The sequence below is a fragment of the Lolium perenne genome, chromosome 5 (genome assembly GCF_019359855.2).
Source record: "Lolium perenne isolate Kyuss_39 chromosome 5, Kyuss_2.0, whole genome shotgun sequence".
In the NCBI taxonomy this organism is placed as follows: domain Eukaryota; kingdom Viridiplantae; phylum Streptophyta; class Magnoliopsida; order Poales; family Poaceae; genus Lolium; species Lolium perenne.
In genome coordinates, this window is record NC_067248.2 from 205,677,223 (window position 1) to 205,703,553 (window position 26,331).

General features: G+C 44.2%; 5 protein-coding genes across 5 annotated transcripts; 4 read left to right on the plus strand and 1 right to left on the minus strand.

The window, feature by feature from the left end:
* Nucleotides 1-1,167: 1,167 nt before the first annotated feature.
* LOC127301393 (uncharacterized) lies at nucleotides 1,168-3,576 on the plus strand. Its single transcript, XM_051331624.2, has 2 exons — nucleotides 1,168-1,457; nucleotides 2,856-3,576. The coding sequence occupies exons 1-2, from the start codon at nucleotides 1,285-1,287 to the stop codon at nucleotides 3,352-3,354; spliced, it is 672 nt and encodes a 223-aa protein (XP_051187584.1). The 5' UTR covers nucleotides 1,168-1,284; the 3' UTR covers nucleotides 3,355-3,576.
* Nucleotides 3,577-5,414: 1,838 nt separating this feature from the next.
* On the plus strand, nucleotides 5,415-7,204 carry LOC127301391 (protein transport protein SEC13 homolog A). Its single transcript, XM_051331622.2, has 2 exons — nucleotides 5,415-5,597; nucleotides 6,067-7,204. The coding sequence occupies exon 2, from the start codon at nucleotides 6,117-6,119 to the stop codon at nucleotides 7,032-7,034; it is 918 nt and encodes a 305-aa protein (XP_051187582.1). The 5' UTR covers nucleotides 5,415-5,597; nucleotides 6,067-6,116; the 3' UTR covers nucleotides 7,035-7,204.
* Nucleotides 7,205-7,341: 137 nt separating this feature from the next.
* Nucleotides 7,342-10,630, plus strand: LOC127301392 (uncharacterized). The gene is made up of 8 exons (XM_051331623.2): nucleotides 7,342-7,989; nucleotides 8,662-8,713; nucleotides 8,804-8,852; nucleotides 9,379-9,474; nucleotides 9,714-9,767; nucleotides 9,836-9,901; nucleotides 10,091-10,169; nucleotides 10,326-10,630. Exons 1-8 carry the CDS (start codon nucleotides 7,768-7,770, stop codon nucleotides 10,401-10,403), a joined length of 696 nt encoding a protein of 231 aa, XP_051187583.1. The 5' UTR covers nucleotides 7,342-7,767; the 3' UTR covers nucleotides 10,404-10,630.
* Nucleotides 10,631-12,293: 1,663 nt separating this feature from the next.
* LOC127301389 (O-fucosyltransferase 35) lies at nucleotides 12,294-18,132 on the plus strand. The gene is made up of 9 exons (XM_051331619.2): nucleotides 12,294-13,011; nucleotides 14,815-14,940; nucleotides 15,032-15,101; nucleotides 15,192-15,262; nucleotides 15,348-15,436; nucleotides 15,532-15,664; nucleotides 15,747-15,979; nucleotides 16,768-17,244; nucleotides 17,401-18,132. The coding sequence occupies exons 1-9, from the start codon at nucleotides 12,517-12,519 to the stop codon at nucleotides 17,600-17,602; spliced, it is 1,896 nt and encodes a 631-aa protein (XP_051187579.1). The 5' UTR covers nucleotides 12,294-12,516; the 3' UTR covers nucleotides 17,603-18,132.
* Nucleotides 18,133-18,368: 236 nt separating this feature from the next.
* LOC127301390 (F-box/FBD/LRR-repeat protein At1g13570-like) lies at nucleotides 18,369-21,449 on the minus strand. Its single transcript, XM_051331621.2, has 4 exons — nucleotides 20,531-21,449; nucleotides 19,824-19,976; nucleotides 19,444-19,723; nucleotides 18,369-18,679 (listed from the first exon to the last, which is right to left on the minus strand). Exons 1-4 carry the CDS (start codon nucleotides 21,347-21,349, stop codon nucleotides 18,666-18,668), a joined length of 1,266 nt encoding a protein of 421 aa, XP_051187581.1. The 5' UTR covers nucleotides 21,350-21,449; the 3' UTR covers nucleotides 18,369-18,665.
* Nucleotides 21,450-26,331: the final 4,882 nt, after the last annotated feature.

Below are 26,331 nucleotides of genomic sequence, written 5' to 3' on the forward strand. Positions count from 1 at the left end.
ATTAGGCACATTTAAAGTGGCTCGGTAGCTAAAATATTAAGGTGACTTCTTGGTATAAAAAATTAAAAAACTGTATATATCATAAAAGAATATCATGAAATTCTAGACAAGAAGTATTTTGTCTAAGACCTCTGGATAGATACATTTCACTCAGTATCATGACATTTTTTATTTGAAAAATAAGGAATTCTTATTACAACTTGCTAGGGTCATCTGACACATTGGTGAAAATTGAGTTTTCTCGACTTAAAACTAAATGATGAACATGAGAAACTGAGACTTGAAAGATGACAAATTGGTTGTGTGATTGTGGATTCTAATGTCGACCTTCTATTGTAATCATTGGTCATTTCACCATATGTCGATCCACCAAATGCTAACCTAATAGATAAATTTGGTCTACTGTTCAAATGCAAGTTTGTTGGGCTATGAGACCTATTTAAGTTACTCCGGCAACAAAACACAACTCAGTAAAAAATAGATTGGAGTTAAAAGACATGTGTTTTACTAAAAGGAAAGTTAAATTCAACAGACAAGCCATATATTTTAGTGCATCTTCTACATCTTGAAAAACTAATTTCATTTTTCATCTACATCTTACAGGTGACAAGCCATGTATCCAGCCGCACACAAGCCATGTATATGCACTCTTTTTACATCTTGAAAAACTAATTTGCAGTGCACTTATTTTAGAACCCAAGATCGATGTGGAAGAAAATTAAAATTGCAGGTGACTGAATTTATGATTTCAGACAACAATATGTTTACACAAATATCAAATAAACAACAGGCAATAGTGACTCCATTCTTTATGCAGCTTCCAACAAATATGACACATCGTTACTAGGTTGCATTATATTTATGCACCGTACCCGTGGCAAAGCACGGGCATTTGTACTAGTTAATTAGATGGTTGGAATTTTCGGGAAGAAAATTAGTGTATCGATTAGTAGATATGTGGATAAGCCGATAGCGCGCGCGGCGTCCCCTCCAGCTCACGCCCCGGTAACCCAAAACCCCGTCGTCGCTCCTGCGCCAATCGCCGACCAAATCCATTTCCCAATTGATTACGAGCTGATCTTCAGCTGACGTGGCATCGTTATTGCTCATCAAGAAAGGTCAGCCTCCCAGTTCGCGCGTATTTAAATCCGGCCTCTTCACCCCGACCACGACAGTGGAGCGTTTCGTTTCCTTTCGTTGGCATTGTGCTCTGCGCGCGGGTGAGGGTGATCCTATCGGCGGTGGGCGGATCAGCGGAGCCGGTCCAAGATCGGACGGGCGCGGATGGCCTTCGAGGACCGCGTCGCGGCGGCGTGCAGCTCGTCGTCGCTGGGGAAGGACAGCGACGAGGGGCCGTCTCCTGCGGGGAAGGAGGACGGGGAGGAGGAGGTGCAGAGCGCGTACGGCGGGGCGGGGCTCGCCGGGCTCGGCGCATTGGAGGAGGCGCTTCCCATCCGGTGAGCAGACTTCTTACATCATCGTTTCGTTTTGTTTTGCTACAGTTTCTCGAATGTTCTGTCTGCATTGGGCTGCATTTGTGCGTATCTGTATGTTCTGTTTTTCTTTTCCTGCAACTGTAAATCGAAGAGTAGGATGCCCAATATGTTTATGGATTGCGTTGGCGGATTGCCAGCGATCGAGTCGAACGATGTTTCGGCGGAATTGGTCCAAATGGAGGGTTTAATTATTCGGATTGAACAGATAAGGCGACGTCGCAGGCTGCTGTACGTGTTCGTGGTTAGGATATTGGTTGACCATTATTGAGTCCTGCGATTCTACGGAGTGCTCCGAATTGTTTAACTGGTGGTAGGGTGCCAGTTTCGTAGTATGGGCTAGCCTCCGGATAATCGTGGGATGTTACTAAATTCATGAATTGCGTGGTGATGACTGTTCTATTGCGTCCTTTTCATGTCCCTTCTGCGTTAGTAATGTTTATCTTATTGATTGAGGTTGGCAAGGTGTACCAATCTTCACGTCAATGCTCGCACATTTTTCTACCAAATTGCTTGTAAAGGTAATTCCTAAAGCATATTATTAGTTGAAATTATGCAACCGGGCTCTTAAAAATACGCGATGCTTTAGCCGCAAAAGAAAAAAAAATATACATGGTGCTTGATGCAAGATGCATACTGGGATCGTTTGCTGTACATTTAGACAGAGAAGTGGTGAATCAAGATGAACAATTTCTATAAGAATTTAATTTCATGTTTTACTTTCTCTGAACTCTAGAGTAGTAAATTCTCAACCTGAGGGATTGAGTCGGTTCTCGAAGCGACACACAAGTTTGTTTAACCTTCTTATTTTGGGATATGAACTCTGGAAAAAAATTGACGGTACCATAAAGATAGCGGGTAATATGATCAAAATGAGGGCAACCATCAGAATTTCTGGTGCGGGCAATATGATCTAACATGTCTTTTCTAGCTACATTAGTTGACTGTATTCCACATGAGATGAGATATTTCCACTACGATGAAGTGTAACCATGTCCATTCAGGGAAACATATTCAACTTGTTTTACAGATCCCGATATACAGTCCTTAACAACTTGTCTACTGAATAACTTGCGTTTCCTATGAGAAGTAGCTTAACTATTATCTTGCAGTATGGTGGTGCTAAGGTCAGTCTGTCTATTGACATAAACTACCTTGATTCCTTCTGATTTTGTAATGCTTGGCTCATAAATAATGCATAGCGCAGAACGTTGTTGCTTATCACCACATCTGCGATTATGTTGTTAGTTTCTTACCATTTTGCACTACATGCATAAATTGCATAATGGGAGTGTTCATTGCATGATTAATGATGTTTATCCAGATGCTATCTCTGATGTCCTCATCCTTTTTGTGGAGCAGGCATGGCATCTCGCAATTCTACAATGGCAAGTCCAGATCTTTCACAATCCTCAAGGATGCTATTGGGACATCTGGTTCTGCAAAGGTCATCGCCAAGGCAGACAATGCTTACACCAGGAAAAGGAAAATCCTTCTCGCGCATAGTATCATGTACGATAAATCGCAGACCACAGAAGCTGAAACATATGAGAATGGCATCCCCAAGAGGATTGCCAGTTTAAGCAGGCTGAGGCCCGTGGACAGTATTAGCCCCAACAGCAGCTGCAGCAGCCTCAGCAGTGACGAAAACGAGCTGCCTCAGCAGTCCATCTTTGTTCAGTCACCTGATCACACTTCACATTTTGCTTCTCCAACAATGACCGCACCTTGGCTTGGTTTTTGCGTGCCTAAGCCATTGCCTGTGCCCGTGCCCATGAGGTCATTTTCGATGATGAACCTGCACCGTTTGCATAGGCGTTGCTCATCTGTTCGCCTGAAAGAAGAGCGAAAGGCTGATTAACAAGCAACTCACAGACATTCCATTTTTTCGTGTCTTGTTTTTTTGTTTGTTCTGGGGGGCAGTATACCTCATCTCTCCTTCTGTAACCTAAGGTTGCTTTTGGAGGTGCTTGCATAAATAAGAGGGAGTAAGCATGGTGGCTGTATTGCGTGTAATATAGCATGTTTGATGATGTGTAAATTAACATAATATGTTAATATCAAAATGCCTCGGTTGGTTTTATTTCGGTCACAGAAACCATTTTGCGAATGCTAGTGTCCAAATTTACCCTAAATTTAGCAACATCTATTTCAACTCAGGCTCCGTCTAGTTCTACATGAACTGATGTTTTTGACAAAGTTATCTCTCCAATACAACAAAGATCAACATAATGTTCATATTGGCCTCGGCTGATTACCAAGATCTCAACCTAAATATTTGTTAAAATACAGACATGCCAGGTTCTAATTTTTGACAATATCCATGTGTCTTAATACTCCCTGCTTTCATATATAGATAATGTTTTAGATATTGACTTATTTGACCCGTAATTTTTGTGGATGCAATAGAAAATAAACACTGTTTTTTTTAACAAATCCAATGTGATTTGTAAAAAAAATCTTAATATTTGCAAAGAAACTTAATTTTTTTTTGCAAAAATAACAGATCTAGCGGCTATTAAGTTGATACATGTATAACCTTGATGTGATGAGTAGAATCGTTTTTTTGCAGGAAGGTATAATAAGTTTTTTTTGTGGGAGGTGGGGGAGGGGAGGGGGGGGTGGAGGTGGAATAAGTTAAGGAGATGTGGCACACTAACAGAAGAGAGAAATATAATAGTACCTCCATCCCAAGGCTTAAGGCTTATATTTTTTTGGAAAAGTCAAAGCAAGTAAAGTTTGACCAAAATTTTAGAATAATCTATCAATAAATATGATATTTTGTAGATAACACATGAAAATATATTTCATTGTCTATCTAATAATATTAATTTTGTACTTGACATGTTAATGATTTTTTATAAAAACTTAGTCAAACTTAACATAGTTTGACTTTCTGAAAAAATATAGGCCTTAAGCCTTGGGATGGAGGTAGTATTTGCTCAATTTTAAACGGAGTAGATCCATAAGGATGTACTCCATCCGGTCCTTTTCAATTGTATCAAATTTAGTACAAAGTTGTACTAATTCCGAGTTAATTAAGATAGACTGGAGGGAGTAGGGTTTTATATACTTCCTCCATTTGTGTATGTAAATGTCTTCCTAGAAAAGGTGCATTTAAACTTATCTAACTTTGACTGCTAACATATGTTTATATATGTAAGCTGATATGCCATCAGATTTAGTATGCAACTTTGACTACTAATAGATGCAAAATGTTTATATATGTAAGCTGATGTACCATCATATTTAGTATGGAAAACATTTTCATAACTTTCTGTTATAACTTGAGGGGGCAATCATTTTTCAGCCACCCGAAAAAGAGCGCTGCTATACGTACGACTAATTTCGTACGATTTTGTTACGATGTCGGTAGTCCAAGAAAACAACGGTTTGGCATCGATCTAGGACCCACCAGGAAGAAAATTGATTTTATGTGATTCTTTCCCAACATCCCGATCCATCTCCAATGGACGCAAAGAGCACAGGGCTAGAGCAACACAAGGAAGAGATCCACTGGGGAAGAAGAAAGGCTGGATGAGGGAAAATATGGGGCGTCGCGGCTGCGGATGGAGAGATTGTGCGCTGGCTCGACCGCGGCTATGGCAGCGGCTGCTCGGCGAGGAAGACCAACGCAGCGGCCGCACGGCGAGGATCGAGGCGTGGCTGTTGTTGCGATTTCTGGCATAGCTGTTGCTGATGCTCGGGAACAAACGAAACAAAAGTAGGGAGATGACGCGCTCGGGGAAGGCAGGAAGGGAAGTGCTGCAATGAATCGTTGTACAGTTATCGGACGAAGAATGTCGTGTGTGAACCAATTTCGCCCGAAAAAAGGACAAACATGCCCATTTGGGTCTTCTTTGGGCTTAGGCCTGCCCAGTCTGTCTCATCCATTACCCATTGGGCCAGGTTGTAATGTGGACCTTTGGTAAGGTGGTGTGTCGACCCAACCACGGCGACTCGGCGAGCCAGATCCGTTCGCCGGCTCTCTTCTCCGTGGTTCTGGTTAGCGGCGGGGGGCGACGCCCAAGCCCTACCTCCTGCTAACTCCGGCGACAAGGAGGTCTCGCGTCGTCAACTCCGGCGACACCCGCGCCGCTGACGGTGAGTCGGATTCCTCCCTTCCACCACATGCGACGCCCACGGCTCTGCCTCCCCCAAATCCTATTCACACGGGAAATTTTGATGCAGATTCTAATCACGTATGCGGCTTGTAGTTTTCCTTATCGACTTTGACATGATAACAATCCCGTACACCGCACTAGTTCTCTATCCGTTTCGAGGACACCGATATGTTCATCAGTAGTGGATCAGATTTCGACGAGTCAAAAGGGATCCACAAGATTTATTTGTTGCCCAATAGTTCGCTTTGGACGATAATTGCTTGAAGTATTGCGAAGTGACAAGTAGAGTGGCAAGTAGTATCAGATTGTGTAATTCTCTCGGGATTCTTTTGCACTGTGCTGCTTTACTCCTTCACAATTTTGTATTGCTGTTTGCTTTACTCCCTCCTATGAAAAGAAACGTGGACGAGGATTTTGTAATTTATTCGTGCTTTGTTTCAATGAAACAGGTTTTCTTAACAGGAGAAGATTTTGGAGTGCTTAGCTGCTGGGTGTGAAGATGCCTCCCCACAAGATAGAAACTGGACATCAGGATGTGGTGCACGATGTTGTCATGGATTACTACGGTAAGCGTGTCGCGACGGCCTCCTCCGACAACACCATCAAGGTCATCGGCGTCAGTGGCAACTCGCACCAGCTGCTCGCAACTCTCAGCGGGCACCAGGGGCCAGTCTGGCAGGTGGCGTGGGCTCATCCCAAGTTCGGCTCCATGCTCGCGTCCTGCGGGTACGATAGCCGTGTCATCATCTGGAAAGAAGGCAACAAGCCCGATGAGTGGGTTCAGGCGCATACGTTCACTGAGCACAATTCCTCTGTCAACTCCATTGCGTGGGCGCCTCATGAGCTTGGGCTGTGCTTAGCCTGTGGTTCGTCTGACGGGAACATTTCAGTCTTCACGGCTCGCTCTGATGGTGTCTGGGACACTTCGCGCATTGACCAGGCGCATCCAGTGGGGGTGACCTCCGTCTCCTGGGCTCCAGCCATGGCCCCTGGTTCCCTGATCACCACAGGACCTTCTGGCCAGTTTGAGTATGTTCAGAAACTTGCATCTGGAGGTTGTGATAACACTGTCAAGGTATGGAAGCTCACCAATGGAAGTTGGAGGATGGATTGCTTCCCAGCTCTCCAGATGCACAAGGACTGGGTGAGGGATGTAGCCTGGGCTCCGAACCTTGGCCTTCCAAAATCTACGATCGCCAGTGCCTCTCAAGATGGAACCGTTGTTATCTGGACTGAGGCGAAGGAAGGCGAGCAATGGGAAGGCAGGGTTCTGCATGACTTTGAAGCCCCTGTGTGGAGGGTGTCGTGGTCGCTGACTGGGAACATTCTGGCTGCTTCTGATGGCAATAACAATGTGACCCTGTGGAAGGAAGCTGTTGATGGTGAATGGCAGCAAGTGACGGCTGTTGAGCCCTAGGCGGTCGGCATGTTTGGCTTGCTGCTTATCATGATTACTGTCTCATTTTGCTGTATGCTAGTTCAAACATTTTTCTTTCTTTTGAAATGATAGATCAAACATTCGACTTGGGTAACATCAGAGGACCAGCCCACTTCCCCTGTTTCTCTAATACTCCTATAACTTTGTCATCGCCATGCTGTCTTGCTGTTATTTCTCTGCTGAACATGTGTGATAACAATGATGCTGTAACAGAAGCATAATTGCACAATCTGCATTGTTTGAGGTTTGAGCATGTATGGAATTGCATATTCAGTAAACTGTTAATCCTGTCATGTGTTAGTACAATGAGACTTGGCAAACTATTTCCGTTCTTCAAATTGTTGACGAATCTTGAGCAAACACACAGAGGAGACAGCTAAGGGTACTCACTATTTTCAGGCCAACTTTGTCTGAAGGAATCCTCAGGCCAAAATCAGGACCTGTGAGCAGAGACTTGCACGAAGACTCGGGATTGTAATTTGTGTCGAGAATTTCACCTCCCCTGTCGGTTTGAACGAAACAGCATGAATTTCTTTCAGTAAGAACGTACAGCATTCTCAGGTCGCAGTGACCATTGTGCCAAAAAAAAATTTGTCGCAGTGACCACGCAGTAGTAGCACGCACGGCCACACCATGCCGTATCCATCGGCTTCCCAACCGATACAGCAACACGGCCGCGGCACCAAACCTTACCGCGAACACGGCGGGGAACATGGCGTCGTCGTCGTCCACGCCGACCCCCACCGCTGGCGCGCGGCCCATGCCCATCATATGCCCCTCCTCCTCATTCCCAGCTGCCTCCTCGCGTGGTCTCATCTCTCTTTGCGGCACCTCGAGGGCTTCCTCCGTCTCCTTCCAGCGACGGCGAGAATCCCCTCTCATCGGAAGGCGGCGCCAACCGAGCCCCACCCGTTGCTCTGACGGCTCCGGCAAGGTATGAAATTCTCATTTTACTCCATCATTTCTAATCAATTGGTAATGTATTGCACATTTCGTTTGCTGCTAGACTATATTAGATTGGGGATGCTGTCTAACTATATTAACTCTTCATTCTAGGCTCAGTTTATCAGTGTTGATATGACATTTCTTAGAGATCTAGGTCAGCTCATTTGCGGAGATATGAATCTGCTGGAGAGGATGGTTTCTACTTTCTACCCTGTTTGTCAGTTCAGGAGTCAGTTAATTGGCACATGAAAATCTTGTTTGGTTGGACAGCACAGTGTCCGGTTAATAATCATGAGATTTTTTTGAGTCTTGTCCTTCATATGTTAGCAATAACCCTTTTGTCTCATATGGAAAATTTAGCTGGTTTTATATATTGAAGAAAGTTTGTGCATATGGTTCAATTGAGTTAATTTGATGTGAAAATGGGAAACAAGAATGAAACTTTGTGATAGAAAAATCACGGGAATTTGATAAGGAACAAAGGATTGCAAAACACATGAAAAATCCAATGTAATGTTGTTTCGGTAGAACACGAGGAAATTGCAGCATTGTTAAGTAAGCCACTAATTTGGGGAATAAGAGATCACTAAAATGCATTTAAAAAGAAACTTTCATTAGATGTTTCTCTTGATGTATATGCTGATATGCATTTCCTTGTTAGGTTGACGCACTTAATATTGAAGAAACCAAGCAGCCACTAGGAAGCTCCACTGGTATGACATTTGTGACAAGTACTCACTTTGCTTCACCAATCCACATTTCGGGATAGGGCTGAACTATTTTTTTCCTTTTCTTTCATACAGGCACAAGAAATTATGGCAAAGATTTTTTGAGATTTTTCCAACCCAAAGAGTATTCACAACTAACTGTAAATCCAAAGACAGTAATACATCTTTTGTTTTATGTTGTTCTCATGGTATAGTTCTTCAGTAGTTATGTACATGCATTTAATAAGTTCAACAGTTAAGCTTGTACTGTGCACTAGAATGTGCTCAGAGTCAAAGAGGCAGAAGTCATCACATAAGTTGGTTCTCCTGTATTTATCTGGCTTCGCATGAAATACAGAATTGTCTTTTAGTTTTATGCAAATATATGTTGGAAGAAAAATAAATTGCTTGGATGGGAGGCTGGGGCCAAGATATAGCATAGTGGCAGCATGAGCAGTAACCTTGAAATGTATTACAAAAGAGCTTAACATGATCTGTTTTTCTCATGAATATCTGTTTTTGAGTCTAGCAAATGCCAGTTTCCATCTCTCAGCACTTCTCATGAATTATTATACCAATAATACTTGGAATGAAGTGCGCCCAGTTTACTCTTTTAATGTTATGAGATAAGGTGATAGTTCATCATTCCTCATGCCATGTTGCTGGTTCAGGTTGCTAGAAAAATTGAAAAGATATGGTGCTGCTGGAGTTTTGGCATATGGACTGCTTAATACCGTGTATTATGTCACAACCTTTCTATTAGTTTGGTAAGTCAATGCACGGTTGGTGACGCCGTGCTGGTTTTACATAAGTTTTATCTTGATGGAATTGTTACTTTCAGAAGAAACATTTTGTTTTGTAACATCAAATGTGAAGTTGGCAACTCATTGGTCATGATTCACCTGAACACTTGTTTCACTCATGCATTTCAATGAGCCAAAACAACTGCATATATACAATAGGAGAACTGGGTGGGAAGGGAGTTATTCAACGACTTACTTTTCAGGTTCCGCTTTTCTCCTGCTCCTGGTAGAATGGGTTATGCTGCGGCAGTGGAGAGGTAACCGTTGCAAAATCTGTCTTTTCCAGCAGTTCTTGTAATAATGTGTTCTAAACAAACTAAAGCAGGTTTCTTAAATTAATGGCAATGGTATGGGCTGGCAGTCAAGTTACTAAAGTTCTTCGGGCAGGAGGGTAAGTCGGTATCCAACTTATTGTATAACCTGTTTAATCAATCAGTGTAGTGAAGCATAGTTGGCTATTACTTTTCAGTGGGTACTTGAGGAACATCCTCATGCACACACCTCTTTAAATTTTAGAGAATGTATGGTTCAAAATACGTTGCCCTGTATCCTGAAAGATGGTTCATTTGGTATATTCCAGAGCCCTGGCAATGGCTCCGTTTGTTGATAGAGGGCTGAAATGGTTCACAGTCAAGTTCCATTTCAAGTCAGAGGGAAAGGTAAACATGAAGCCACCCCTTCAAATTCTATTTTAAGCAATCCCTTCAAACTCCCTTCTGAGGGTGAAACAGTTCCTTCAAACCAAAAGGAACAGCATGTGTTAGGTTTAGTCACTGATCTTCTAACTGTTTTGTGTTACATTTACCATCTTGTAGGCATTTGCCACAATCGTAGGGTTGTGCTTTGCACTTGCTGCCGTCATGTTCGTTGGATTAACAGTACTTTGGGCATAGCGCATCTGTTGCTGACGGCTGAGGGATCATGGCAAGATGCTGCGGAGGTACAGGGGCATAGGTTTCCGGACTTAACTAATGGGCGTACGACACCTTCAACATAAATATATTCCTGTATCAAGATCCTGTCGGGCATGTGTTTAGTAGACCTAGCGCAAACTGATCAGCCTGTGGTGTGGAGATGTAATCTGTTCTGATGTTCAGAAAGCCCCTGGATTCAAACATCATCATGCTCTTCTAGCCGGCTTGTAACTTTTTTGTTGATCAAATAAGAACTCTATTTCCCCCCTTTAATCACTTAAATTTGAGAACCAGTGTGAGGATGAATAAGAGGGTAGTTATACCACGAGAGTTAACACCATAGGTTTTAACGTACTGAAGCTCTTTCTGGCTCTCTATTTATCAGAGCATCTCCACTCGGGGTCCCCAATAGCCACATGGGAGGTGCACGCGCCCGCATATTTGTTTGCCCGCATATTTGTTTTTCCGCAAGTGCGGCCCAACGAGTTATCCGGTGCTCCTAGGCCATGGGGGCTAGCGGGGACGCCGGATGGCCTAATTAACGCCGCGGGCCAGCCCTGTCGGCCAGCCCAAGGGCGTGATTGCCGTGGAAGAGCAACTGCCGCGGAAGAACATCTGCCGGAATGGCAACCGTGATGATCGAGGTGCCTTCCCAACAGCCGCTGAAGAGCAACCACCGCCCTCCTCGATTTCCATGGCACCTTCTCGGCTACCGTCCGCATCGATATACATCTCAACTGAGCCGGTATATCTTGAGGTTCACCACTGGCGTCTCGCTGTTGGCGGGCACATCATCTACCACTGAAAGCATAGCGCCGGTTAAATCCTGGGTAAATGCAAACACACATGCCAAATCTAGGACTTGAACCTGGGTGGGTTGGTTCCACCACAAGTGACCTAACCACTAGAGCCAAGCTCTGTTTGCTACCATCGACGACATATTGGCGCCATGAGCAACCTGTCGTTGCCATCGGACACCGACAGCGAGGGCAAGCCGCCCGGATGGCACCATTGGTGGGAAAGGGATCAAACGCCCAGTAGCTCAAGCTCCTCGTCGAGCGACGCCAATGCCGACGACCAGGAGGCGCATGACGCCATAGCCGAAGGCCAGGAGGAGGAGGGAAACACCATCCATCGATGTCAAGGAAGAGGAGGGCGAGGCATTGCTGGCGGACAGGCGGATGAGGAGGATGAAGGTGCTATGTGGGCACAGCTGGAGGCGGCGAAGAAGAAGGAGGCGAAAGCTCGATCGAAGGCGGAGGCGCAGGTGGCGTACACCGGCGACGATGAGGACCCGGAGGATGACTTGTCTCCTCTCCACTCCGCTCTTAACAAGACACTACCGACGCACCTGCCGACATGTGCCGATGGAGATGCATGCTCCTACATTTCCATGATCCTAGTATCGAAACAGACAGACACATTTGCTAGTTGGAGATGCCCCTTACATTCCCGGAATCCCACTATCCAAGTGGCAAGTAATAATGAGAAAACAAAAGAAAAATCTTAAATGTTGCGCAATACTCCAAGTCTCCAAGTGGTGGCAGTATACAAATGGTTCGATCAGCGGACAGCGATAGGTCGTTCGTGAGCCTGATTCCAAAAACGGGAGTAGAAAAACCAGAAGCACGTGAAACATTTTGCGCGTCAAGCAGTAGAGACACCTTCCTCCGTTCAAAGTAAACGCACCTCGTTCCGTTGGTCTCACACTCGGTCAGATCAGATGCAGGCACCACGCTACAGCGCCGGAGGGTGCGGCCCACGTGACGAAGTCGACTAATAATCGGCTTACTTTTTCGCCGTTCGGACGAAAACGGCCTTTAATCACCTCACACGGAAAAAGAAGGAATAATCCGCGCCGACGCGTCCAAATGGCAACTCCGTAACTGCCGTCTCCTTCACGCCTCACCTCACTCCCCCTTTCACTGCCCAACCGAGCTCCATTAATGGCGCCTCCCCTAATTTAGCAATCACGCCATACTATAACATCGCCACCAAGTCGGGGTACGCCGAACCTAGCCCGCCCGCCCGCCACCAGTTTCAGGGTCCACGCAGTACGTCCTCGGAGCCTCCTGGAGCTCCCCACCGCCACATGGGCTACCAACCCAAGCACGGGGCCGGCGGCGGCGCCGGCGGCAGCGGCGCCGGGGACCACCTGCCGCGCCTGCACAGCCCCCGCGTCGGCGTCGGCGTCGGCGGCTCCATGACCCGCCGCGCCAGCTCCTTCAAGCGCTGCGCCCCCGGCGGCGAGATCGAGCTGCAGATCACCGGCTCCCCGCGCTCGCCGCGGGCCGACGCCCTCGGGAGCCCGCCCTCCGACGCCGCGGAGCCCTCCTCCTCCTCCTCCGGTTCCGCCGTCGGCGGCGGCCACCACCAGAGCCACCAGCAGCAGCTGCGGTTCCGGCTCTTCAAGCGCCCGGGCACCGGCGGGTCCGCCGGCGAGGTCGTGCTGGGGCTGGGGATCCGGGAGCGGAGGAAGCTCGGCAACCTGCTTTTCTTCGCCTTCTGCGGCGTCTGCCTCCTCCTCGGCGTCGCCAAGATCTGGGCCGGCGGCCGGGCCGCGCTGCCGGCTGGCGATGATTTGCAGGTATGGAAACTTGCATTCTGCTTTAGGCTGCTAGCTGCCATTTGGTAGTAATCAACAGCAAGTGGTGCTCCGAGAACTCTGCATTTGTTCCTCGCTTCTTTAGTGCTTACCACGAATAAATAGTAATAACTTGCAATGACCACTCACATTCGGAATTGTAACCTTCCAACTCGGCCACCGGCGTAATGTTCTACTACCATATTTCAACGTTCTGGAAAAGTCAAAAGGGCTGGCGGCGACTCTTCCACGCGGTGGTGGTGGTGGCCGCCGGGCGGGAGGACGACAAGGCGGTGCTGGCCGGCCACTGCGAGGCGGCGATGGGCGACACGAGCCTCGGCAATGCCTCGTAGGTGCGTGCCGGCAGGGTTGGGGCGGCGTGCAGGCTAGACGGCCGTGTGGCGGCGCGATGAACAGCCGGACAATCCGCCCTAGACAGTCGGGGGGGGGGGGGGGGGGGGCTGTCCGTCGTGCTGGGAACGAGACTAGCCGGACTGTCTTGCGGTTCCTGCGCCGGACTGCCTCATAGTGTAATGCCACGCTGAAGCACTTGGTCTGCTTGAAGAACCGCTAGATTGGTTCCTTGTCTTCCTTCAGCTTGAGCTTTCGAGTGAATTGGTCGTAGCATGCAATCAATACACTCTAGGCTATATAGCTTTATTTGGAACTCCGCGAGCACGGGTGTTTTAGCAGACACTTAACCTTTTAGTCGGACGTTTCCTCACTTGTTGTAGGTTTGGAGCCCTTCTCAAGTTGGTTTACTTAAAACACTTGCCACTTTGGTACTTGTAGTTGTTGGCTGTTGGTTGTTGTAGAGTTGGGCAGAATATTCTTTATGTCCATAGGATCTCAGGAAGTACGCTTTACTGTCTTATTCCATGGAGTATAATGTGCTAGTAGGTGTGCTTAGTTGAGTTTATTCAGATCAAACGTCTACGATTCAGAACTTCATTGGTAAATTATCCCATCGGTTCCAGATTTTCCTTAGCTCTGGTTCTAGATAGTGCTTTGACGATGCAAATTTTAATAAAAAAAACTACATACATATGGTGCTTTTTAGTGTGCGTATCCAAGCTAGATTCAACAACGAAATTAGCTGCTAACATGTGATATAATATTTACTCATAGTGCGGATATACGGCATCTATGAGTCTGCTGTCGCAATATTAAAATGTTCCATTGCTGGTTACTCAAGAGGAAATTATGGTTGAAACTAATAATAATAATATGATAGTGTGTAGAGCCACAACTGGACAATTTTTTTATTGGCAGAATCAAGCAATATCGAGTTAAAATTGCATCAGGTTTCATAAGACTAATCTTCTCATTCAGGGCCCTGACCAACCAGAACTAGATGGAGAGATAATTCCTCAGTTGCTCATAAAAAAATATTGTACACCTGATCTTTAATACTTTGTCCTCTTTTTGCAAATGTCCACCTTTACGTTAAAAGTTTGCAACTGTCACATATCCTTGATTGTAGCTGTGATATTGGAAGCTGATGATAAATTCAAATTTGTGCATATATTGCAAGTATGGGTTATATACTTTCAATTGGCTTTAGTGTAGCGTAAAAATCTACATGATAGTATTGTGCTTGGCCTGTATTCTTTTCCCAGTTATATTATGAATATGATGAGCTATTGAGCTTATTCAATTATTTTGACATCGCATGAAGTTTATATGACTGGACATAACTGTTATCCCAAGTTATTGACTCAATCTAGAACTCTATGTCGTAACATTTAGGAATGAAATGCTTTCGTACTGAAGTGTAACCTAGCTGTCTTTTGTGCATGATTCTAGGATCTCTCTGTTTCCTTCAGTGATAAAGGGCATCACCACTTCGGGTACATGGGAGGGAAAGAGCGCGACAGGATGTTGATTACAGTTGAATCTAGCATTGCTGAAAGACAAGGAAGTGTGGGTGAGGCAAGTAATATATCGTGCTAGATCTATTCCTTTGTTGATACCATAATCAGTCAAAGTAACATTTGGTTCTCTTTTTTTATGCTTCATATAGGCCTCTGATGTCTGGTCCCAGCCAAGCAGTGCAAACTTCAGACAATGTATTGTTTCAAACTCTCATAAAAGTAGGTTGGTTTCTATCTCATAAATACGTTTGTTTATCAATCTTTTACACCTTTGTTAACATGATATGACTGCCTGTTCTTGATGTATAGAGCAAGATTCTCGCACGAGTGGCTACATTCTCATAAACGCAAATGGAGGCTTGAACCAAATGAGATTTGGGGTGTGATTGCTATCCTATATACTATTGATTTTTTGTAGCCATTATAATTCCTTGGCCTGATATCTGATTATTTTTCACATCTCAGATATGCGATATGGTTGCTGTTGCTAAGATTTTGAAGGCAACATTGGTTCTACCTTCACTTGATCATACATCCTACTGGGCAGATGACAGGTTGGCCCTTTGGCCCTAGCCTTAACTCTTCAGTCTTCACCCTAGGTTATCAATCACTGTGCTCATTACAGTTATTGTGCTCCTCAATTCTGTAGTGAATTTAAGGATCTTTTCAATTGGAGGCACTTCATCGAATCGCTGAAAGAAGACATTGATATTGTTGAAACACTACCTCCTGCATACAAGCATATCGAGCCTATGGCTAAAGCTCCAATATCCTGGTCAAAGGTTAAAACTAGATATTTTTTGATCCATATAATTTTACATCGATATATGTTGGAAATACTCACTCACTACTTTATCTTGGCAGGTGAATTATTACAGAGATGAAATACTCCCTCTCTTGAAGAAACACAAAGTCATTTACTTCACACATACAGATTCTCGCTTAGCAAATAATGAGCTTCCTAGTTATATTCAGAAACTAAGATGCCGAGTTAATTATAGATCTTTGAAGTATTCTCATACAATCGAAGATCTTGGTGCTACCTTAGTTTCGAGGATGCACCAGGATGGAATCCCATATCTTGCTCTTCATCTAAGGCAAGTTTTATGCTCCTACATTTATCTCAGTATGCTCTTGTCTGCACTATTTTTTGTTGTTTTGCATACTTACTTACCAACATTGTTCTCTTAGTAAGTATTTTTTTCATCCTAATTATCGCAATTTGTGTTGTAGCTGCAGCTTTTATCATTTCAGTCATACCAAGGAATGAAATATTGGTTTGCGTGTCTCCAAATATACTGCAAGTAGAATGGGCTTGAGCATATTGTTTTTTTGTTTGGCACATTAATCGTTCTGTCTATGGTAGCTTCTACCACAAGTTAATCAACCGTTGATCTCTTCAGTAAAGATAGGTGTCCTTGTGAACCTTGAAGTGCAGTGGGTCTCATTGCGGTGATGTTTTATTGATAAAATAGGTTGCCTATGTAAATCACTGGTCAATGATGTTAGGCGTGATACTTCACAGGCATTTCACAAAATAATCTTGTGAAGAAAGTTTTGGATTGCTTCAACTAGGTTGCGAAGTTCTACTAGTTCTTATAACTATAGCAGCAAACCATGGGACACAACCATTTTGCTAAAATTCCAGAAGTTTTGAGCTGTGTTGTAGCTCTTGTAACTCTTAACTTGAAATCTTTCATAACATATAATGACTTAATGAACTCTTTTCAGATGCACCATTTAGCAAGCTTACAAGTGAGAAACCATGCACTAGTATACATTGTGGTATTCACTTGCACGAAAATAAGATGGGTTAGCCTCTGGGTTGTTAGTTATTCTTTATTTGCAATGAGATTTTCTGAATTAACAATACTGATTTTTGCAGGTATGAGAAGGATATGCTAGCTTTTACTGGTTGTAGTCATGGCTTGACATCGGATGAGGAAGAGGAGTTGCAAAAGATGCGTTATGAGGTCAGTCATTGGAAAGAGAAAGAAATTAACGGAACCGAGAGAAGAAGCATCGGTGGATGTCCTCTGACTCCAAGGGAAACTTCACTTCTGTTGAAGGGATTGGGTTTCACACGAAGCACCAGAATTTACTTAGTTGCAGGTGAAGCTTTTGGGAATGGAAGCATGCAAGCGCTGCTGGACGATTTTCCCAATATCTATTCTCATTCTACCCTTGCAACTGAAGAGGAACTTGAGCCCTTCAAAAATCACCAAAACATGCTTGCTGGTCTTGACTATAGTGTAGCTCTTCAGAGTGATGTCTTTATGTACACATACGATGGAAACATGGCAAAAGCTGTACAAGGCCATAGGCGTTTCGAGGACTTCAGGAAGACAATTAACCCAGATAGGTAACACCTTTTTCCTATGGTCATTCTTCTACAACCAATGACCCAACAGGCAGAAACCCAATTTTATGTGTTGCATTTTTTTCCCTTATAAGAAGTAGCACTATATGTTATGGTTTTGGGTTTCCACTCTTTTCTCAATGTATAGAGCTCTTGCAGGATGGATTTTGTGAATTTGGTAGATGAATTTGATGAAGGAAGGATCGATTGGGAGAAATTCAGTTCAGAAGTGAGAAGGTTGCACAAAGATAGAACAGGAGCTCCATATTTCCGGGAGCCTGGAGAATTCCCAAAGCTAGAGGAGTCTTTCTTCGCAAACCCCATGCCGGGCTGTATATGTGAAAAACATAGTGAACAATGAACAAGTAATCCAGCCCAGTCGATAGTTCTCTGACAAACTGCCTGAGGCCCTCTGCTTCCTGCCAGCTGCAGCATGTACGCTGATCATTCATTGTCGAGACATGGGGCATTTCCACATCCATTTTCAAGCGCATCCCCTGAAGCTCAATGCAAGAAATTTGATAGATGAGCTCCCCTGAAGCTCAATCCAAGCAGATGATCAAAATGCGGAAGCAATTGGTGGTGGTAAACTAATTCCCATACAACCAGAGCACATGGAGATCCAGCATATCACAATGATTTGCTGCCGTATATAATTACCTACATTGTCTGAGTATGCCTAGGTTATTCTTGGTATATGTTCATTTTTTGTTGCACTTATAGTGTGCACATTATTGCTGCTGCTAAGTTGCATTTTGTCTAGAAAACATTGGATATATGCAGATGTTCGCATGGGGGTTGCCTTGTGCCCTTATGTGTACAACTGAAAATTTTGACACGTGTATTTTTACCCAGATATATACAGAAGTATACCACGTAGATCTTGCAGGAGGCTTGTGGCAGTAAAATGCAAGTAACAAAACATGGTTATTGCATAATCTAATGTGCTACCAGAAACATTTCCGTGGTTCCTGAGTTATGTGCAGAAGGCTGTGTGCCGAGAATTACCCAAGAAATGGTAACAATGAAGGGTAATGGTGCCCATACATTATGGTTACGTCACTATTTGTCAGCATAAGTATCCCATTCGTGAAGCTCTTGCAAACACTTCTGTAAGGAATTTAAGCTAGTGATCCAATAGCAACCTGTAAGTTCTCAGAAATTTGAAACAATACATAATAAGAGGTTTTTCCAAGGAGATTGTTGCAGGCCGTTCACTCGTACAAGGATTACTTATAACCAAAACAGAGCATTATAGTTGCTCCTGCCAGGAGCTATTTTCTTCACGATGCATATCTAGCCTCCAAGGGTCCGTAGTTAGAGAAGGTCAAAAGAGGTGTTACACCATCTTGTGCAAGTGAGCCACCTAATTGTATGCGCCCATTCCCAGCAAGACACAAAAGATACTGTCTCCACCTAACAATTTATTCGATCTCACCTGCAAAAAGATAGCAGTCAATATGAATTTAAGCGACTCGTTACACGATATTAAGCAGGTGATAAAAATATCAGACTAGTGAAGAATTAGCAGCATATGGTAGTTCACAGATCTACAATGCATTCAGTGAAACATGAAACTCGAATGTCAGGTTCCCGCGGGAGTCAACAAGGAGCTAGAAAACTGCCAATTTTTTGTACATCCACATGCTTCAGCACAATGCTATCACTGTGGATCCCAATGTGCAGTACAAACCTATGTCAGCTGTCAAGACACGCAGCCAGATTATCACTTAATGGTCTGTTCAGTGGCCGATGTTAAAATATGCACTTCTGTCTTGTTTTCATTTTCTTTTTGTAAAGAATGAATGGAGGTTGTTAGCATTAGACGGCAACTAAGCTAAAGACAGATACTAGCACAAAACCCATGTTCTTTATGTGATGATAATGGAATCCAACCAGAAGGTAGCCATTTGGAAAAGATAATCAATGACTCCATTTATTTTCTAAACAAACAAACAAGTCATGATGTTGTAAAGAAAGCTTGGATGGATCCAATCTCCTCTCACATGATTCTTGTATTACCATCCATCCCTTCCTCCTAAGCATCAATGCCATTCTCTCGGGTATTGATAATAGTACTCATACAGTCACACTTGTAATAACCCAATGACTAATTTTAGTTATGAAATTAATGTTATACTCCATATTTTTTTGGAGGAAATACATGATAGTATAAATGACTAAAATTTAAAGGTTCTTTACCATTAAAGAAGACTTGAGCATGAGGTGAAGCCCTTCTGTATGTCATTAGTTCACGTAGAGCATCCTCGTTAAACTTTGAGCTTAAGCAACCAAGTCTAAGATGCATTGTGCGAAGAACTTTTGCTTTCGATAAAACGAGCTCGATAAAACACATTTCATTTGACAACCAGCCAATGTCATATATTTTCACAACCCGAAGGTTGGCACAAAAGGCATCAGTCAGTTGTGTATCTTGATACACTGCATTTGCTTCAATTCCATCCACGTCACCACGGTCGATCTTGAAACCAAAAAAAAAATGTCAAACACCAAACGTAGCAGTGATCACCTCCAAGCACAAAAAATATGATAGTCTGCAAGGGGGTGTTCTGAGTTCATACCGTGATTTCAAGTTCTTCTAGATTAGGAGCATTCATTAGTAAGCAAAAGGTTGACAGAATGGCAGGCGTCTCACAGAAGTGTGTCCAGAGGATTAAACTCTTTAAGTTGTTAAAGGTACATGGAAGTGTTTCCATCAAATGACCGTTGGTTAGCTGTAAAATAAAAACAAACATTGTGAATCTCAATGCAAAGGTGAGTTAGGTGAACTATTGCAAAACTGGCATTATTAGCTTCACTAAAAAAGGTTATTGTCATAATACTAAAACGATCAGATTTTTTTAAAGCACATGTAGGCACCGTGTGTATATCTTCAGAACAAAGGAACAATTAAACAGTTGCTTTTAGAACAAGGAAACCCACTCATAAAAAGAATTGAGCAGGCTACAACGAGAAATGTTCCAATGCCTTGGAACTGAAGATCAATTCAAGTACTAATATAAGCACCAAGCATTCAATTTCCATTTTGAGAATCTTTTAGTTAGAAAACAATCTGTAGCATCAATTAATAAGAACACTAATTGCGATACAAATCAAATAAAAGTTTGGCAGGAGAAAAGAATTGAAACTATCAGACACAGAACATGGATTTACAAGCTCAACTCCCTGTTGCTTGATATAACTTAATTCCACTAGTGGATATGAGGATATCTGATCTCAATTACCAACTCGCAACCTAATGAGAGGTAAGGAAAAAAAAAGAATGTACCGGTGGCAGTGGGTAGCTTGTATGGAGACTGAGCTTCCTAACTGGAGCAAACCTGGCAATGAATCCTTCGAAATCGCCAGACCTCACATAGTTAACCAAATCGATGCTGGCTTCATCAAGGCATGGCAGATCCGCAATTCGCCAGCCATAATAATCCATACAATTTATCGTAAGGCTCCGCAGGCTTGGTCCCCCAATCACCCACTCGTTTGAGCCATCACCGCGGATACTCAGAAATGACAGATTTAGGGTATTAAGCAAGGGTGACGCACCAAGAATTGCTTCCAGCAGGCTCTCCCCATTCTCGGGGAATCTGGCTAAGTCTAGTTTTAGCTCCTCAAGCACAGGGAAACTAGTGAATCCCACTGGGAGAGGTGGTATGCAGCATTGGTGCAGCTCCAGGTACACGAGTTGGGTGCATAAGAAGACAGAGGAGTGGAGGTTGAAGTCGGGGAGGTAGGGAGCGCATTGGAGGTTAATAGACTTGACGGCGCGGTTGTAGAGGGCGATGAGCCAGTCGGCGACGCGGGTTAAGGAGTGCTCGTCGAGATAGAAGGAGAAATGCGAGATGTGGCCGGGGTACCGAACAAGAAGGCGGTCGACAGCCACCGGGGGTGTGCCACGCTTGTCGAGGAAGGAGAGGGAGATGGAGGGGAGGGCCTCCCACCGGCGGCGCCAGGCGCGAGAGAGGGCGGAGGTGCGGACGGCGTCACGGAGGTCGAGACGGGTGAGGATGCAGTCGAGCAGGGGCGGCGGGAGGGAGGTCAGCAGATCCGCCGCCGGCTCGCTCGACCGCGCGCGGTGGCACGGTGGCGCCATTTATCAGTACTGTGAATCTGCGACCCTAGTGTTAGGGTTTCCTTCTAAAAGTTCACTCCTCGCAACATTTCATCGAGGAGAGGAGAAGACGCCTCCCGCTTTTGCATCAATAGAGGCCTTCAGGTTTCTAAATTTGCAATCGTATTGATGTTGTGGCTGTTAAACGTGACGCAATATTTTCATTACTGAAGATCTTGTTCACATCAGACACGCTTTTGGCTGTTGGTGACCAAGATCGGAGATGTGCGGCAAAGCTTCTTGAGCTCCCATCATGCCTTCTATCGAAGAAGAGAAGATCCGGACGAAAGCTTTGCCTCCGACCTTTGTGTCGGTGCCGATGAGAGCAGCGTCTACGGACGTCGTTTCCCTCCTTGGATGCATCGTCGTAGGATTTTCCTGTGTTCCGATGAGAATGGCTCGGGCTCTTCGGGTGAAGCTTTGGTTAGTCGGAGCGGGTGTCGATGGCGTTATCATCGCCTCCCTCTTTTGGGCTTCGTCTTGGAGAGTTAGCTTTAGCGGTTGTCCGTGGCTTCTCTTGCGTTGTGGTTGGTCGATGTCGGGGCAGCAGCTGATGGTGGTTGTGTGTCGAGGCGACGAACTCGGGGTCCATGGTGGGCAACAACCTTATGAGGTGTGGCAGTTGCTTGCGTGGCTTGGGCGACATTCTTGTGTCGCTAGTGCGGCAAGGTTGTTGGCTCGGTCGACGCGCTTGAGAGAAGGCGGTTTGACTTTATGCCAGGGCGGTGGCTCCGGATGTTGGTGCAACGGCCGAGGTCTACAAGCGGTTTGCCCTGTGGAGCTTGTGCTGCGAGTGACTGGGTCATGCGGCATTGTGGCTCGAGAGCGGGCAGTGGCACGTCAAGACGGCGGTCCCGGAAGGTGGTGTTGGCGGTCTGATGGGTGTTGGTTGGTGGCCCCGAAAGTTTGACCTTGTTGAGGCCGTCGACCTTGTGTCGTGCGGTCGACGAGGTTGCCCTTGATGCTCGTTGTTGCTATCACGTTGGGGCAACCTTCCCAAGTGTTGCTCTCTTCATCTATGTTGTAGTGTCCCATGTTTGCTCCTCTCATAGCAGTCATGGCGTCTTCTCTCCGGTAATGGTGCGAGGTCATCTAATCTAGGGTGGAGTGGTGTCTTGAGCTTGGTCATGGTTGTTCTTGGACCTTGAGTGGGTTTGCCCTTTGGCGAGAGTGGGCCTGGCCCTGTGGTGTTGATGTTGGTGTATGGTTTTAGCCCCTTTTTTGCTAATTAAATAGGCATTTTCTTCTTAATTAATAGATAAGATAAAATAATTGCCTTCGGTTAAAAAAAAGATTAGTGAGTACGAGAATAGCGAAAAACAATGAGAATTATATGCAGATTTCACATAACTTCATGCCACAATTTGTTCGAAAACAACAGTGATCTTTAGCACAGTTTCGAAGATCACTCGCTTGCTTTTTCTGGACAACAGCGGTCTTAAAAGAAAGTGTGGAAAACTTGGCGTTGTAGGTTTGCAAGCTAGCCAATTCAATTAAAAAGACTGATGCGATGAGAGAGGCTAGTCAATTATATTCAACATCTCCGCTCGTGTCTTCTTTTAAGATAAACGTGGATTGTTGGATAAGCGAGGCCGGATTGGAATTTATTTTAATGTTGTCACCGTGTAAAATTGCAATTTTTTTTGAAAGGGTGTTGTGTATTAACTTGTTTGAATTAGTTGAGTTACAATCATCCAGGGTTGATCTCATCGCGCAGGCCAGAACAACACCTTGTAACACACCCAAACACAACTCCCAGGACCAAATTGACAGATATTAATGATTAACCTTGTTGCTCTTTCTACTACAGTAGTTCAAAGTCATATGGTGTTTTTGCTGTGCTAAATCTTTAGCAATAAGACACACTTCAGATCTATCACGTATCGGTTGACTGAAGGCTCGAACAACTAAAGTGCAATCTGATTCCGTCACCTGCCTGTTTGCTGAATTTGCACATGCCATCTTGAACCCTCAAGATGTGCCAACGCTCCCCCAGAGCTACAGACTTGCAGTTTGGTATTTTCCCCATGCTGAACATGTAACTTTACCTTTATGGTTTGTTTGGACAGTGTCACAACCCACTCAGAGATGTGGTGAACAACCAGATCATCACCATAAATTGGACATAAAAGGCAAGATAGTGATTGTATATGGGGGCGTAAATTTTTGGCACATGGGTGCCCGTGAACCCATATAAACATATATCAGAAAATACTATAAATACATGTCATAAATCATGCATGCAGTCGTGTTGATCTAAAATTTGAATCTAAAATATAAAAGTATGCAACCTACACAAAAATGATAAATTACACTGTTCACAATGTAATGAGTAAAGGTATACTATTCACGGTATAACAAAGTTCAATTTCTCTTTTTTGTGTTGCTCATACACAGTCGTATTTTGTTCTGAAAATTTACATGAGTAAGTATCAAGATGGCATGTAGTTGCATGAATTATTTTATTTTACTGAAATATTTAAATAATATTTTTTGATTTTTTTTGAAATCAGGTGCACCTGCACCTAGGTTATCCACCATAGTTCCCTTGTATATGGTTACAATCAAACCATAGATACATGAGATATCAAGGTGAGGAATCAGCAAAGCATCGGGAGGGGGTACAGTAGCAGGAGGAGAGGAACATAAGCATAGGGAGAGAAGCTTGGACATGATTCAATATTCTTCTACTAGATTTAAATGTGCGCCTTGGCGCACGATCCCGTAAAACTCATGCTCATGCACACTTTGTATAACACTGCTAAAAAATAGGTGGAAAATGATAATCTGACTTTTAGGTTTCAGAAAACAAAGTCATTAGAATGATCTTAGGATAAAGCACACGGATTACAAACGAAGTACGAAATATTTATATACAGTCAGGAAAACAAAGGAATATATTATAGTAGCAAACAAAGGAAAACAAAGGAATACTATGTCAAAAGCAATAGAAGTAAGAAAGGAACAACAAAAGCAACATCTACATAAGCAGCACCGAGGAAAACATAATTGGTACTTGCACCACCAACAGTTATGTTTAAGACTAATGATTGAGAGAATCAAGTGATCTTTCATTGATGATTGTTGGGGGTATATATACCCACCGAACAGACGCCTATAAGGCGGTTACAAAGACATCCCTTCGGGATTACAGCGTTTGGACAAAAGTAACTACCTACTTAGCTTATGATCTAAGCTAATCTTAATAACTGCCTAGTTAGCTTAGTATCAAAGCTATCCTATTTCTAACACTCCCCCTTGGACAATGCTGTCTCTGGAAAATCTCTTGTATAATCTTCAAGATCTTCTCGCATAGTCTTGAAAATCTTCTTGCTTTTATATGAGGATGTCCTTGTAAACAATTGTGCTCTTTGTATCATCTTGAAAGTCATCGTCTTTAAAATCTCTCCCCCAAAAACCCCGTGGGAAAAATATGAGGAGAGTTGTATTTTATATGTTGTTAAAACTCCTTTAAACCCTTTGGCAAGGCATCGGCCTGCACTACAAATGCGATTTGAGGCCAAACAATTGCCTATTCACACGGTCAAACAGGTCCAGTCCATGTCCAAACTATCCTCCAACCTCAAACGCGCAGACTCAAATCCTCAGCAAATCCACTGGGAGATTCATCTCAGATATCATGATCTCTGGTCTGAAACCGATCTGTTATCCTGCTCAAGGGCGCTAGTTCCTCTAGAGTCGATAGCAATGCATCGGCTTTTATTATTCTGAAGTCGATGTCCGTGCATCGGTTGTACTAGTATACTGTTGTCTTCGCATATTTTCTCAAGTCGATGTCTGTGCATCGGCTGTGATTTGTATGTACACATTTTTTTTACTGGCCGATTTAAAATCGACCCCCATACCTCACTGCTCATCATCCCACATGCTTGGGAAATACTTCTTGAGATGCTGGCCATTGACGGCCACTGGGAACTTCACACCATCCAATTGCTCAAGCATGTATGCATTCCCCTTTAAAACTTGATCGACTTTGTACGGGCCGTGCCAATTTGGAGACCATTTACCATACACTTTGTCCTTAGTCCCCAACGGCAATACAGCTTCCCATACCAGATCACCAACCTGGAACTCCTTTGGCTTCACCTTCTTATTATATGCGCGAGCCACCTTAGCTTTATTCTCCTTGATTTTCTCAAGTGACCATAGTCTGAGTTCCGTTGCATCCTCAATGCAGTCGCTCATTAGGGTTGCATATTCTTCAGCAGTTAAATCATTCTGAAATGTTATCCGTCTCGACCCAGCCTTGATTTCCCAGGGTAACACAGCTTCTTGTCCATAGACCAGCTGGTATGGCGAGGTTTTTATTGCTCCATGACACGACATGCGATAAGCCCACAAAGCTTCTGACAATACCTCATGCCATCGTCTAGGGTGCTCGTCGATTTTCCTCTTAATCAGCTTGATCAGGCTTTTGTTGGACGCTTCGGCCTGCCCATTTGCTTGAGCATAGTATGGAGACGATCGGATCAGCTTGATTCCCATATCCTCGCAGAATTTTCTAAACTCCTTGGAAACGAAGACCGAACCTCCATCGCTCGTGATAGTCTGGGGAATCCCGAATCTATGAATGACATGTTCCAACACGAAACTGATAACATCTTTCGATGCCACTGACTTCATAGGGACGGCCTCCACCCATTTAGTGAAATAATCTGTAATGGCCAGAACCCATTCATGGCCTTTGCTCGATGCAGGATGAATTTTGCCGATCATATCCATGCCCCAACCTCAGAATGGCCAAGGTTTGATGATAGGATTCATTGCTGATGCGGGTACCATCTGAATGCTCCCAAACTTCTGACATGCTTGACACCCTTTATAATACTGGAAACAATCTTCAAGCATGGTGGGCCAATAAAATCCCGATCGCCTGATCAGCCACTTCATCTTATGAGCCGATTGGTGAGTTCCACAGGCACCTTCATGCACCTCATGCAAGA